Consider the following 14,733-nt stretch of genomic DNA (forward strand, 5'->3'; position numbering starts at 1 on the left):
CGAGCTCCCTCCCTCCCTCCATCCCTGGGTCCCTGGGCCATGTCCCTACAATGGGAAATCCAGGGCAGCTACCCGAACAGTCTGGGTCTGAGCCCGGGGATCCCAGGTGGCCTTGCACACTCAGTTCAGCACCTGCCCTTGGAACAAATCGGGGGACAACTGGAAGGGCTGTCACCGAGGAAAAGTGCAACGCTGCCCTGAGTTCAGTGCCCAGTGAGCTGTCGCCAGCTCTCAGCTCCAGGGCCCTAAGGTCGCCTGCGGCTCCAAGCCTATGGGCCCGGCCGCCCGCCCACTCCGTGCCTGGAGGTCTCCGGACCCACTCAATAAATAGCTTTGCACCAACTGGCCACCAATAGGTAATACAGACGGTGAGCGTTAAGTGGGTGCAAGTTGAGAAAGAATAGTTAGGACGTCGCCACTGATCAGTGAAGCCCCTGAGGAACCCAGAGCCCCGTGCAGAAAGACACCCCTTCCCCCTTCGCCCTCTACCTGGGATCCCTGAGTACTCCCACCCCGCCCCACCCCCCTGGCTAGGGGCGCCCAGAAACCCAGGAGGAAAAAAGCTGAGGCCGTCAGCCCAAGGACACGCCCAAAAATAGTGCCCCTGGAGGAGGCTGGCTTGGGGAGGAAGGCTGCTGAACAACACACCTGCAGGGCCTTTGGGAAGAAATGAACTCCCAGGTGCTTCTGAGTACACGTTTTGGCTACATGCTGGAAGGGTAAATAACAAAGTCAATATTTGACTAGCAGGGACTGTGACCGATATAGATGGACTTTGGGGATACAAGAGTAAATCTGAGCTTTCATACAAGCTTTTTTTGTGGTTATTATTTTACGAATTAAACATTTAAAAATATTAACAGACCAGTTACAGAAGTTTGATGTAATACCAAAGAAACAATAATTTCTTAATTTCTCAGTAGTAAGAGCTGCTGGCTTGCCCCTGTGGTCACTGCAGAGCACATTTATGATGGTAAACACATTCACTCTCCACTGAGGCCGATGCAGGGCTGGGTTCCTCCCAAAAGGGGATCCTAGTTCCAGTTATGCTGATTAGATCTGATGCCCTGGACCCACACGTGATCCTTGATCACAGACAGGTTTGGGGAGGGTGGAAATGAGGCATTTGGTTATTGGACACTCCCATGAATGAGGCCAAAGCCAAATTTCAGTTTATCTACAAACATGGAAGGATGAAGACAGGCTACTTTTTATTGCCCCAAGGAGCAAAACAAAACAAAATATATTTATCTTAAGCGTGAAATTAGATTTTATCTTTTAAAAGAAGGAAAATACTCCTTTCTTTCAGTAGGACAGGCACCAAATATACCATCTGCTTTCCCCCAAGGAGATCGGAAACCCAAGGAAATAATATTAAGATCACGTCTTTACTTCACAGGGTGTCCAGACTTGTTGGAATGACAAAATATCAAAGCTAGTGTATTAGATAGTCATTTTCATCATTGAGTGCGAAAGAGAAAAAAGTACAGATGTTATTCATAATAGCATCAGGAAGAAGCACTATCCTAGACACCATGATCAAACCCCTGTCCAGACCAGTCAGTGGCTCTCAATCTGAAGACTGGAGACTTTGGGGTCTTTCAGATCTATACTCCAGCATTCAACAGGCTGAACAAGTGAGACATGGCACACACACAGTCATGACCGTTTGCTATGTGCCATGCACTGCGTTAAGTACGTCACACGTGATAATTTATCATTTAACCCTCAAAGAAAACCCCTGTGACATAGACAGTATTACGATTCCCATCCATCCCAGAGATGAGGAACGCTTGCCCAGTGACCCGGGGTGTGTTCAGGGATGAAGCTTCAAGCATCCACTGTGTGCAGACCCCACATGTTATGCAGTGTTCAGTCGTGTCTGACTCTTTGTGACCCCATGAGCTGTAGCCAGCCAGGTTCCTCTGCCCACGGGATTCTCCTGGCAAGAATACTGCAGTGGGTTGCCATTTCCTCCTTCAGGGGATCTTCCGAACCCAGAGATCCAAGCCGCATCTCCTGCATTGCAGGTGGATTCTCACCCCTGAGCCACTGGGGGAGCCCGAGTAGCAGTCTATTGTTATTCAAATGCGTGAAAATGGAGCTGTAATCTCTAAAATAAGTAAATATTTTATGAAATGTTCAGTAGCTGTTTTGGTTAGTATAAATTGTGTTTTCTCAGTTGACAGACACCAGAAGTAGCAAGAAGTTATGAAATGTCCTTAACATTTTTGGTATTAACATTTTTTTTCACACCAGTCATATTGGTGATGTTCTAATTCTTAGGTTGGAAGTGTGGTATATTCCCAAGGTCCATTATGTTGGTATGTTACATAACATGTATGTATACACACACATGCTCATCTCACATTCTCTTGGACGATTCAAGTACTACTTTTTTTTTTTTTTTTAATGTTTAAGAGCATTAGCAGTCAAAAAAGTTCCTTTTTAAAGAACCTTTAGAAACAAAGGGTTTAGGGAATTTCCTGGTGGTCCAGTGGTTAGGACTCCTTGCTTCCACTGCCACAGGCAAGGGTTCAACCCCTGGTCAGGAGGAACTAAGATCCCACACTCCAAGCAACATGGCCAAAATAGTAACAACTAAATAAAATAAAAACTAAACATTTAAAACAAGGGATGTTTATGTCTGAGGGATGGACCTGGCATTTGGGAGGTGTACCATGTGAGTTCCCAAAAGGTTCATTCTGACAATAATGAGCCAGATAATAACAATAACAAAACTAACCAGAGCACCTAAAGAGTAAGGTGGGGAGTGGGGAAAGGAAAAGTGTGCTCTCTTCCTCTAGCAAAAGGGGGGAGTTTCAGAAGGATTTTGAATGACTGACTGGTACCACTGAAAATAATCACATTAAACACCTTTAATGGGAATACTAATTTAAACCAGCTGAGGGTTAAAAAAAAAGGGGGTGTGGCTGGGAAATAGATGAGGGAGAGGGAAAGAAAATTTTGGGAATTTCTTGGTGATCTAGTGGTTAGGACTCTGCCCATTCACTGCCAAGGGCATGGGTTCGATCCCTAGCAAGAAAAGAATGAAAGGAAAACAGATTGAAAAAGAAACAAACCTATCTGTGCACTTTCTACATTGAGTATGTGTAAGTTTTACAATCCGAAGAATATAATGTAAATAAAATGCAAAATAATTCCAGAAACAGAAAAAAAAATTGGGGGATCCTAGAACCCAGTGACTACTGTCCCTCCTCACCCCCTCCATCTCCCAGACCCCTCAACCATTCATTGACTGAAAGAGCACAGCACTTCCTCCCTGGAAACCTTTACCTCTGACCCTTCCCCTTCCCCTTCCACGAGGTTTTCTCCTGTCTTACAGACGTCTGTATCCTATCCAGGTCTCACCAGAGCACTCATCCCATCAGAATCATGAGCATGATTTACTAACCTGTGTAAAGGTGGGCTCTGGGCTAGATGCCCGACATACATTCCTGCTTTGTAACCATCACAACTACCCTCGTTGACAGGTGTTCCTATCCCCGTTAATCTGCCCCAAATTGATTAGTATGTTGGGGACCCAACTCCTTGCTTACTCTCTAGAAAGAGCACGTGCTCTTTCTACTGCCAGTATGTATGCAAAAGCGGTCATATCTTGGGTGCTCAAGTAAAACATGCTGACTAGCAGATACCTACAACTGTTTGCTGCCAATAAATAGATGCTTTTAGAAAAGCATTACTCGACCAGAACTTTTCTATACCAACTTGTTCAGCCAGATAATATCCAGTGGCCCCAGCTTCAAAAGAAATCAGTACACACAAGAGAGTGACCGTACACAGGTGCAGGAGCCAACAGCAAGATAACTGCCAAGGCGGCAAGCCAGCACCCTACCCTCCGCCCTTCTCCTGCAACTTCGGAGGGCCACCGTTACTTCTCACCCTCCTGAGGACAGTGGTAGAAAGGAAGCAGATTTACTCTCTAGTGAGTCAATCCCCCCAAGTCCGCTGAAGGCCAGTCACTGAATGAAAAACGCCTTAGTCGAGGCTAAATACATTTGCTGTAAATTGCTGGAAGAAACGATTTTATTCGTCCTGCATCCCTTCCCAGCCAATCCCAACAGAAAAGACTACAATGAATTACCTGGTTATAATATTGAAATTTCATCCGAAAACAGCCCTTTTAGTTTTCTACCTATATAGGACACTCTTCATAATACAGTGCCAAGCACTGAGCAAGGGCTCCAAAACAAATAAACAAAAAACCTTATTATTATTGGCATACAAATTCCTGCAGCCAATAATTATTTTATAACACGCACCAGACACTAAATTGGGCTTAAGTGCTAAGGAAGAGCAGGACCCTCCATACACAGATCTTTTTGTCAAAAGGTTATTGTTTCGGTCACTATGGCGCTTCCTAGTCGCCACGGGAAGTCCATGAACACACGGGAACCCAGTATTAAGAAAATATTCCTTTTCATGGGCCTTCAGTAAGATGCAGTGGCTCTCCTCGCGAGTTGAACCCATTCTATGTGTTCAGTAGTATTATTGTCGGGAAAGGCCCCTTCAATACGCGGGCCATTTCTTGCAAACAGGCAGATCGCAGCGTTTCGCCGGGCCCAGGGCGCACGCTGGCCCCTCTCCGGGGAAACCCAGACGCCTCCCCGGCCCTACATGCCCAGGTAACGCTCCCCTCGCTCTGCGTTCAGGACGCGCGCCTGGGCAGGCGGGGAGGCCGGCAGCCCGCGGCTCGGGCCGGGGAGACGCACGCGCGGCACCCACGTCCGGCCGCGCGGCGTCGGATGCTGCGGGGGTATCCAGAAGGATCTGGAAGAATCCGGCTAGACTGGGGGGACGGGAGAGGGAGGCCGGGAGAACGAGCGGCGGGGGCGGGGGCTGGCTCCCGAGTCCCAGGGTCTCAGGGCCGGGGCGGGGCTAGGCGGCCGGCGGGAGGAACGAACCAGAAACCACCTTCCGCAGGAGCGCCCTGAGCTCCAGAGCCTGCACCAGCTCGGCCGCCGGCGCCTCTAGAAAGTTCTCCCCCCACGTCCCTCGCGGCCGCCCGGCTCCTCCCAGCCCCTCCCTCCGAGGCGGTGGGACCAATCGCTCCCCCGGCCGCCCACGACCCCACCTCCTCCTCCGCCCGCGCCCGCGCCCGAGCAGAGAGGTGCGCGAGCCCCGACCCGCTGCCCGCACCGCCGCGCACACTCCGGCGCCCGCTGCCCGAGAAACGGCGTGATGACCGCCGAGGAGACGAAGGCGGCCGAGAGCGGAGCGCAGTCGGCGCCGCTGCCCCTCGAAGGGGTGGACATCAGCCCCAAGCAGGATGAAGGGGTGCTTAAGGTAAGGGGCAGGGGGCGCCCCGGGGCGTCGGCGGGGGGGTTCGGGCACTGGGAGCGCCCCAGCATCTGGCCAGGGCTCGGACGGCCGCCTTTCAGCCTCCCGGCTGGCCGTTGAGCAGGCCATGCAGCCGTGGCCCTGCGCATCGCCTTCCTGGCCAGGCTGCCGGTTCAGGGCGGGAGGGCTGCCACACGTTCGGAAGGGGAACATCTGGGCTGAGGCTCCCCAGGCCTGGAAAGGGTCCCTGAGCGCAGCGCCTGCTCTGGCTGCGGCATGCGCCGGGAGGGGCGCGGCGGGGGGCGGACGCGCTCGCGCGGGGGGCCCGGCGGCGTGCACCGCCCCGCTGCGATCTGCGACCCGCGGCCGGCTTCTTCCCGGCCGCCGCTGCCGCCAGGGAGCACCCCCACCCAGCCCCAGCCGCCTGCGTCTCCGGGGTGCGGAGCTCGCCGACCGCGGCAGTTAAACATTAGCCAGGACGCGAACAGGGTCCCGGGAGTTATTGCCTGGCCCGCGCGGGCCTTTGTGCGACTTGGCGCGCGGTCCTGGCGCCCTCCGCCCTCTGGTCACCCCTTTCCTAAAGGCTGGGACCCGGCTAGGTCACCCGTTCGGCCATGCTGTCCCCCTCCCCCCCCCCCCGCCCCGGTGCATGCCGGGACCTGTAGTTCACCTCCCCCTCCACTCCCCGCCCGCACCGCACCCCACCCCACTCCACCCCCCGGCCCGGGGCCTTCCTGAGCGCGGGGTGCGGGACTGGGAGGAGGTGCTTTGGTTGGGCGCCCTAAACCGTGTTACGGCTGGAGGAGCCAGGCAGCAGGGCGTCTTGACCCGGGTCAGGACAACCGGCCGCGGTTCGGAGCAGGTTCTGCGCTGTCCAGGATGGCGAAATCCTAGCCCGGCTTCGTTCCTATCTTCACCCGGTCTTTCTGCTTCTCCTGGCTTCCCGCAGCTCAGCCCACGTGTGCGTGTGGCCAGGGCAGGTTAGACCTCGGCGAGCTTAGCCGTTTCAGAAACGCACCTGGCTGCTCTCCCAGTGTGCACGTGGGCTTCCAGGGAGACCCATTTCCCCTTTTCATTCTCCACACCTCCTTTTCACTTTTCTGTTTACTCAAGTCCATGTCCATTGCATCATGGGAGCTTTCCTTTAGAGGATAACTTGCACACTTATCCAGGTAAACCACCTTTTTATAAACACTAAAGAAGAGAAGCAGGTTCTTCTAAACACTGGGAAATATTCTGGCCCTGACTTCAAGGACTGCAGTAGCCTACCAGTCAGGAATGCTCAAGTCCCAGGTCAGAGCCTAGGGCCTGCTCAAAGGCCCTTGGCTCACTTGTAAGCTGGTAATTGCTCTTAACCTCTCCTGGACTTTCTGGTTTCCCTCTTCTCTCTCTAAACCAGACCTGATTGGATGACTGGAGTTTAGGAAGCATGAGGAAATGTAGCATAAATACTTTCCCTTTTGCTGCTGATAAATTCAGTGTTTTACTGGTTTAGTCCTGTAACCACTCTGATAGGGTTTATCATCACTACTTTACAAATATGGTCAGTTTAGAGAGTTAAAGTGACTTCTATAAGATCGTAACAGCAAAAATGATCTCAGGTGTTTTGTCTCCAGTGTTTCAAACCAAGTCATGTCATGGTCCAAGAAAGGGAGGTCAGTTTAATTCTAGCCAAAGCCCACAGCAGAGTCATTTGATGATGGGTTTGTTGAGTTACTTACAAGGAGGCAGAAGAGACCGTTTACATTCTGGCCAGAGGCATGCGAACTGTCATGGTTCCTCTCTGTGTCCATCCCCAGGGACTCAACCTTCTCTCCTTCCCTTCCTTCCAGGTCATCAAGCGAGAGGGCACCAGCACAGAGACACCCATGATTGGGGACCGAGTCTTTGTCCACTACACAGGCTGGCTGCTCGATGGCACCAAGTTCGACTCCAGCCTGGACCGCAAGGACAGGTTCTCCTTCGACCTGGGGAAAGGTGGGCATGGTTAGCAGGCTCTTTGGACTGGGGTGTGTGCGCTGTCACAAACAGAAACCGTATTCTCAGAAGCTTAAACAGGGAACAGTTTATTACAGTTCTTTTTTTAATTTCCACTGTCCTGAAACTATTGATTTTTTTAATCTCTCATTGCCTTGATCACCTTTGAAAACCTTGCTTCCTTTTCTGGGGTGGACTGCCTTGTTTTCTTGAACCTCTTTATTTCAGAGTTGAGTGATTTTTCTTTTTTATTTTTTTTGAGAGGTCTGAGACCTGATACCATTTATCGCAACCAGATTTTCTACCTTCCTGGTCCCATTTCTAAATAGTACCCAGCTTCCCTTTGGGCATGGGACAGTAAGTCTCTCAGGCCACTGTTTGAACCCAGAGGGAGATCCCTGCCAAAGAGGACCTGTTTCTTTTCTGTACCTACAGGGGAGGTCATCAAGGCTTGGGATATTGCTGTAGCAACCATGAAGGTGGGTGAAGTGTGCCATATCACCTGCAAGCCGGAGTACGCCTATGGCTTAGCGGGCAGCCCCCCGAAGATCCCTCCCAACGCCACGCTTGTGTTTGAGGTGAGTGTCCGGCCACAGAGGGCCAGGCAGAGAGCCAGCCTTATCTCAGCCCAGGGTCTGGCTGCCCTCCAGCCCTTCCTGCTGCTTGGAGACAATGTAGCCAAGGCTGAGGGCCTGCTCTCAGGGGAGGGAAGACATGGAGTGCGCATCACCTACTGCTACTGCCAGAGAACTGTCAGTGGGCAGGTTTCAGTTGGGGGGAGGTGACCGTGAGCCCCTCTTTCAGACTTGAAGCAGCGGGGTGAGGGCTTGAGGCCTATTCATCTCAAGAGGGGTGCTCAGAGGGAGGTGGACCAACACGAAGGAATTGGGAGGCCACAGGCTCCATGCAGTCATGACTGACAGTGGGAGAACATTGGTGCCCTGGAGATAAGAGGCGGGCAAGGGGCAAGCCTTTGCTGAGAAGATGGAACTTCACTGTGTTAAGACTCACAGATGGTTGAGCCCTACGCAGTGGAGGCTTGGAGAATGTTGGGAAGACTGGTGAGAGATGTGGGGTCATTTCTAATGCCTGTCGGATGGAGCTTGTCTGGCAGCTGAATTAGGACCGTCTGGAACACGTGCTTGTTCTATAGAGCAGTCATTAAGGAGACTGATAGCAAGGTCGAGACCAGGGCCACTCCTGAGAACTTAGCCACTTGGTCCACTCCTGGTGTGGCTGCCTGTGCAGTCAGACCTGCTCTGGCCCTTACTAGGGACTCTTGTGGGAGAGAGGGGAGCATGGATCCTTACATCTTTTCCCACAGGTGGAGCTGTTCGAGTTCAAGGGTGAGGACCTGACAGAAGAGGAAGACGGCGGGATCATCAGGAGAATACGGACACGGGGGGAGGGCTATGCCAAGCCCAACGAAGGCGCTATCGTGGAGGGTGAGGCTCACAATCTGGGATTCTCCCTCGGGTTCCGCTGTGCAGGGCCTGGGTGGCTTTGGGCAGGTCCATACCTTTCTCTGATCCAGCTTTCTTATCTGTAAAGTGAGGGATTGAACCACATTCTCTTAACATCCCTCCATCTGAGAATGCAGAAAGGCATCTGGGGAGTAGGAAGGGACAGGGCGGCAGGGTGGCTGGGGGTGGCTGGTGCATCCCTTAGTCACCAGCCCACTCAAATCCAGTGCATTGTCTGTCTTCCACACCAGTTGCACTGGAAGGGTACTTCAAGGACCAGGTGTTTGACCGGCGGGAGCTCCGCTTTGAGGTCGGCGAGGGGGAGAGCATGGATCTGCCCTGTGGGCTGGAGAAAGCCATCCAGCGCATGGAAAAAGGAGAACATTCCATTGTGTATCTCAAGCCCAGGTGAGGCCAGCTCCGGCCCAGGTGTGGGCATTCTGTAGAGCAGGTGGGCGAACTGAGGTCAGATCTTGTCCAGGTGAGTTGTAGAGCCAGCCTGTATTGTATAGCCAGTTGTATCCTCCCCTGCCAGCAGTCACTATGCGCTGGGCACCCCGCACAGACACCTCAGGACCTCTGTTGTACTCAGGAGTGTGGCCACAATCACTCACATCTTTTTGAATCAAAATCTCATCTCTTCAGTTATGGCTGTGGCAGATTGCCTTTTCCAGCCCAAGCTTTTCGTCTCCTGTTAATTGAGTCATTACTAATGTTTGTTGAAACCTACCTATTATGTGCCAGACACAGTGCAGAAAATTCCTGGGTATTCAGAGACATTGTTCCCACCTTCTAATGGCTCTCTGCTCAGGGAGATAATTGTGCCAGTGCGTAATGTGAGTTACTAGAATGATGTGTAAGATGTAAGAGCCCAACTAACTGTGTGAAGAAGCATCAGGGAAGATTTTGCCAAGCAGGGAAGTTTGCACCAAGACCAAAGGGATGGAGGGCACCTTGCAGGAAACCTTTTAAGTATGAAGCAAGTTAAACGACCTGGTGTTTTCTTGCCCCCACAGCTATGCTTTCGGCAGCGCTGGGAAGGAGAAGTTCCAGATCCCACCCAATGCTGAGCTGAAGTATGAAATACATCTCAAGAGTTTTGAGAAGGTGAGTTCGTTCAGCGTCTTCCCTGCCCCACCTCGGACGTAACTCCTTGGGGCGGCTGAGCGCTTCTTTTTCTCTTTTGGGGTATGGCAGGCCAAGGAGTCCTGGGAGATGAGTTCAGAGGAGAAGCTGGAGCAGAGCACCATAGTGAAGGAGCGAGGCACTGTGTACTTCAAGGTGAGCCCGCAGCGAGGTCCTCAGACACTCCCAGGGTGGGCTCTGCCACGGCAGCAGGCTTTCTGCCAGGAAGTGGACAGGCTGGTCCCTGCAGCTGTCACCAAGAGGATCTGAGCTGGCTGGTCGGGTTGGGGCGGGGCGGGTCATGACTCGCATACCCCTGGGTCCCTGGCGTCCACGGGCTGTGACAGCCTGGGGCCGCCGAGCCTGTGCTGGGTGCCTGAGCCTGCCCCCGCTTGTAGGAAGGCAAGTATAAGCAAGCTGTGCTGCAGTACAAGAAGATTGTGTCGTGGCTGGAATACGAGTCCAGCTTCTCTGAGGAGGACACACAGAAGGCGCAGGCCCTTCGGCTGGCCTCCCACCTCAACCTGGCCATGTGTCATCTGAAGCTACAAGCCTTCTCCGCTGCCATTGAAAACTGTAACAAGGTGAGGCTCCTTAGGCGGGTGAGGGCGGTGTGTCCAGGCAGGGCTGAACTTGGCCCTGGTGACTAGGGCAGGGGAGGCAGGATGGAGCTGTGGGGCTCTGAGGTGGAGGCCCAGAGGCAGCAGTGTGGGAAGCAAGCGGGTTTTTGGCTTAGTTAAGGTCGGGGACGAGGGCACAGAGGCGAGTGGAAGCACTGGTTGGAGGAACCAGTCCAGCATTCTCCCCTCCTGGCCCTGTGCCTCTCCCTCCTGTACCCGCTTTATTCTGAAGGGGGATGGGCTTCCCTGGAGGTCCAGTGGTTAGGACTCTGCGTTTCTATCACAGGGGGCGTGGATCTCTGGTTGGGGAACTAAGCCATGAGCCGCATGGTTCCCCTGCCCCCCAAAAAGAGAAGAGTGTGTTAGCGTCCCAGGTGGTTTTCATCTGAAGACCCATTTTCCTGTGTGCCTCGTAGACTAAATGAGGTGCCTTCCTAGCCTTAGGTCCTTTCCACGTGGTGCCCAAGACCTGTTCATTTGGGGTGGGGCCCATCTCACCGGCAGTGACTTGGGAGGATCTGAGACTTTGCTGCTGCTCCTCTGTGTGTCTTAGGCCCTGGAACTAGACAGCAACAATGAGAAAGGCCTCTTCCGCCGGGGAGAGGCCCACCTGGCAGTGAATGACTTTGATTTGGCAAGGGCTGACTTCCAGAAGGTTCTGCAGCTCTACCCCAGCAACAAGGCGGCCAAGGCCCAGCTGGTCGTGTGCCAGCAGCGCATCCGCAAGCAGCTTGAGAAGGAGAAGAAGCTCTACGCCAACATGTTTGAGAGGCTGGCTGAGGAGGAGACCAAGGTGAGGATGGGCAGGGTGGACGGGAGGAGGTGGCATCACCTGGTCCCGTGCCAGTCTGTGTGTGTCCCTGTGTGTGTGTGTGTCCCTGCTCAGGCCCTGCGGGTTGGGAGCTGGATGTTCTGGTGTGCTTCCTGCCCTGTATTCTCTGTGCCCGTTAGTAAAACACAGGTTTAAGAACCTGAGGTTTAAAGAGGTGATAGTTAGATTCAAACTGCACAGAAGAGCGTGTAGTGAAAAGGCTGCAGGGCAGGCAGCGCTCCCGGGTGTCAGGCAGCAGGCGCCGCCTCCTGCCTGGGCCTTGTGCTTCCTGGACGTCAACCTGAAGCTCATTTTACATCAACATGCAAAAGAGCTCACATAGTATTTCACTGAGTGGGTGTATCGTATCTTATTTACCCTGTTCCCTGCTTCTTAGTCTCTGTGTTCTAAGCCTGCAGTAACAGAAATATAATGCAAACCACATTTCTAATTTTAAATTCCTAGTAGCTGTGTTTAAAAACAAGTAAAATAGGTGAAGTTAATTTTAATATTTAATCGACCCAAGGTATCTAAATATTTTAACATGTGGCACTTTTAAATTGCTGGGGCAAAGGTAGTTTTTTTTTTCCCCAGACTGAGGCTTCAAAATCCAATGTGTATTTTAAACCAATTTGAACTAGCTATATTTGAAGCGTTCAGTGCCCTGCCATGGCCAAGTTCAGTTTTCCGTAGTATTGCAATAAACGATGAGTCCCTGATTCTGTACACGCATGCACAGGTGTGTCTGGTCTCTGTAATTCTGTTGGAAGTTCGTGTGTACTATTTTTTATGTGGGGTGCGTGTTTTGGGTACAGACTCCATGGTGTCAGTGTGCAGGGCGATCACTTGGGTACAGGCAGGTGAGTGGGGGCCTGGAGTGATCGTCACCTTTCTCGTCAGGGGCGAGGGCCAAATGAGAACTGGCGTTGACACCCTGCCCCTCTTCCCTTCTCACAGGCCAAGGCCGCAGTGGCTGCGGGAGACCAGCCGGCTGACGCCGAGATGAGGGACGAGCCGAAGAACGACGTGGCTGGGGGCCAGCCTCAGGTGGAGACGGAAGCATAGCCTTGCCCCAGCCCTGTCCCCATGGCTGCCTGCCTGCCCCCCCCACCCCCACCCTACTCCACCCTGTTAGTTTTGTACAAACTGAAGAATTTTGAGTGAATTAGACCTTTATTTTTCTATCTGGTTGGATGGTGGCTTTGGGGGAAGGGAGAGAGGAGCAGGCTGAGGGGTGGGGGGGTCATTTTAGGTGGTGTCTCCCCTCCCCCCACTCCATTCCACGTGAGTGAATGTCCCTCCACACGCACACTCATCAGAATGTTAATTTATTTTGCTTCCTGTTTGCTGTGTCCATTTCTCAGATAGTAGAAGGGGTGAGTGGTAGGGATGTGAGGTCCGACAAGAAGGCAGGGTGGACAGGGAGACTCCTCCTGGGCAGCCACTTCCCCTCCTCCCTCCTCCCGGTCCGTTTCCAAACACGCGGCCTCCACGTGGGTGCTAGGGGCATGGGAAAACCACTGCTGTGCCCGTTACCTCCACTCCCTTCCTCCTCAGCCCAGTTGTCGTGGCTGATGCTGTCTTCTGGTGTCATGGTGACCACCCTTGTACCCCCTCCTGTCAGTGTCCCTTTTCAGCCAGGTCGCATCCCCACCCCCTCAGCCTCTTCTCTGCACGTTGCTGAAGGTCCAGGCTTGCCTCAAGTTCCGTGCTTGAGCAATAAAGTGGAAACACTAAAAACTGGGTGTCGGGCAGCCCTTTCTCTGTTCAGCCTCAGGGTGGGTGTGGGCGGCTGCACGGTTGGGGCAAAGCTCAGGGAGCCACCCACCTTGTGCCCAGCCCCACCTGCAGTGCAGCAGACTTGTGCTGCAGCGGTCCAGGAGGGCCTGCTGGGCACTGCACGGACTACAGCAGGGCCTGCGCTGAAGGCCTGGCCAGGGGTTCCCCACATCCCTCCCTGCAGCAGCCTGGCAGGTCTTAGTAGTTCTAGTTTTTCTTTTCCTAACTGCTTAGGAAAATATACAAACATCTAAACTTCTGGGACCGAACTACTGAGTTTGCTTTGAGGTTAGATGTTTTGGCTTCTGCCTAAGCAATTGAGTAGCGTGTTCAAGCTTTCTTGGCTTCCTTACAGAGTGAAACCCCTGGTGTCAGCAATACCTGTCATCTTGTACACAAGGGAACAGGGAGGAATAGTCATAAAGCCTGACGGCACTGACAGCCGCTCGGGCCTGCTCTCCAGCTTGCTGCTGCTAAGTCGCTTCAGTCGTGTCCGACTCTGTGTGACCCCATAGACGGCAGCCCACCAGGCTCCCCCATCCCTGGGATTCTCCAGGCAAGAACACTGGAGTGGGTTGCCATTTCCTTCTCCAATGCATGAAAGTGAAAAAATGAAGTCACTCAGTCGTGTCTGACTCCTAGCGACCCCATGGACTGCAGCCCACCAGGCCCCTCCGTCCATGGGATTTTCCAGGCAAGAGTACTGGAGTGGGGTGCCATTGCCTTCTCTGCTCCAGCTTGTTGCTTGGCCTCAATGGGGGGGAAAGCTTGTGCTGCTTCCTCGCCGTGCTTTGACCCATGGCTTCTGCAGCATTCCAGGGCTCTGGGAGAAGCCAAGGGGCACAAGTGAGGCATCACATGTCTTGTACAGATGATCCTGACTGCAAGCCAGAGCCTGTGCCTTTCTGCCCCTGTGTGGGCTGTCCAGTCCTTCCTGCACCGTGATACAGGTAATCTGCCCGCCACATGCCTGTACAGTTACTTCCAGGAGGGCTTTTCTCCATCCTTTGTCATGGTGCAGGACTCACTTGTGTGTGGAAAGGTTCACCAAGCCATAGAGCACAGCTGCTGCTGGAGCCAGAACGAAAATTCGCCTGTTCTCTCCCAGCGCCTCTGCTTGCTCTCTGCTGGGGTCACAGCAACGCCCTGGGCTTAGGGTTTGTGTCCTGGTGTCACAGCCCATGATACAGATAACCCTCAGTAAGCACTTCTGATATAAACCCAGCCCTAAACCAAGAGCATCACACGGATTAACTTGGATCCTTGAAACCATCCCACAGAAAGAGGCATTGCCCCGGATTACAGGCGAGGAAACCAAGGTTCAGAACTTGAATGGGAAGAAGGTCTGCCTGGAATGTGAGATGACCTCTTAACCAAATCCAGAGTGGCCTGAGGTTCATGAAACCTTGGGCAAGTTGAACCTCTTTGCTCATCTGCAAAAATGGAGATGGGGAAAAAAAAAAGTGTGAGGGTCCTTCCACCTCTGGGTGCTTCCGCAGGATTCTAAGAATTTGAAACATAATGAAAAGAAAAACTGCACTCAGAACCCTGAACTGGACAAATTCTGGTCTATGTAACATTAAAACTGTCCTCTGAGGATGTTTTACTAAAGCGGTTAGAAGTCTTTAAGGTTAAAGATAAATGTACCTCCTACTCC

General features: G+C 52.8%; 1 protein-coding gene across 1 annotated transcript; it reads left to right on the forward strand.

Moving 5' to 3' along the window:
- The first annotated feature begins 4,973 nt into the window (after nt 1-4,973).
- Nucleotides 4,974-13,040, forward strand: FKBP4 (FKBP prolyl isomerase 4). The gene is made up of 10 exons (XM_006069030.3): nt 4,974-5,307; nt 7,134-7,278; nt 7,714-7,856; nt 8,603-8,723; nt 8,993-9,149; nt 9,758-9,848; nt 9,939-10,022; nt 10,265-10,450; nt 11,040-11,279; nt 12,255-13,040. The coding sequence occupies exons 1-10, from the start codon at nt 5,203-5,205 to the stop codon at nt 12,360-12,362; spliced, it is 1,380 nt and encodes a 459-aa protein (XP_006069092.1). The 5' UTR covers nt 4,974-5,202; the 3' UTR covers nt 12,363-13,040.
- Nucleotides 13,041-14,733: the final 1,693 nt, after the last annotated feature.

Source organism: Bubalus bubalis, chromosome 4 (assembly GCF_019923935.1).
Source record: "Bubalus bubalis isolate 160015118507 breed Murrah chromosome 4, NDDB_SH_1, whole genome shotgun sequence".
NCBI classification, from domain to species: domain Eukaryota; kingdom Metazoa; phylum Chordata; class Mammalia; order Artiodactyla; family Bovidae; genus Bubalus; species Bubalus bubalis.

Bases quoted from the DNA above. Each gene is read 5' to 3' on its own strand.
- FKBP4 (XM_006069030.3), top strand. From the start codon at position 5,203: ATGACCGCCGAGGAGACGAAGGCGGCCGAGAGCGGAGCGCAGTCGGCG. The intron at 7,857-8,602 runs GTGAGTGTCCGG...CTTTTCCCACAG, and splicing joins ACGCCACGCTTGTGTTTGAG to GTGGAGCTGTTCGAGTTCAA. The intron at 10,451-11,039 runs GTGAGGCTCCTT...TGTGTGTCTTAG, and splicing joins CCATTGAAAACTGTAACAAG to GCCCTGGAACTAGACAGCAA.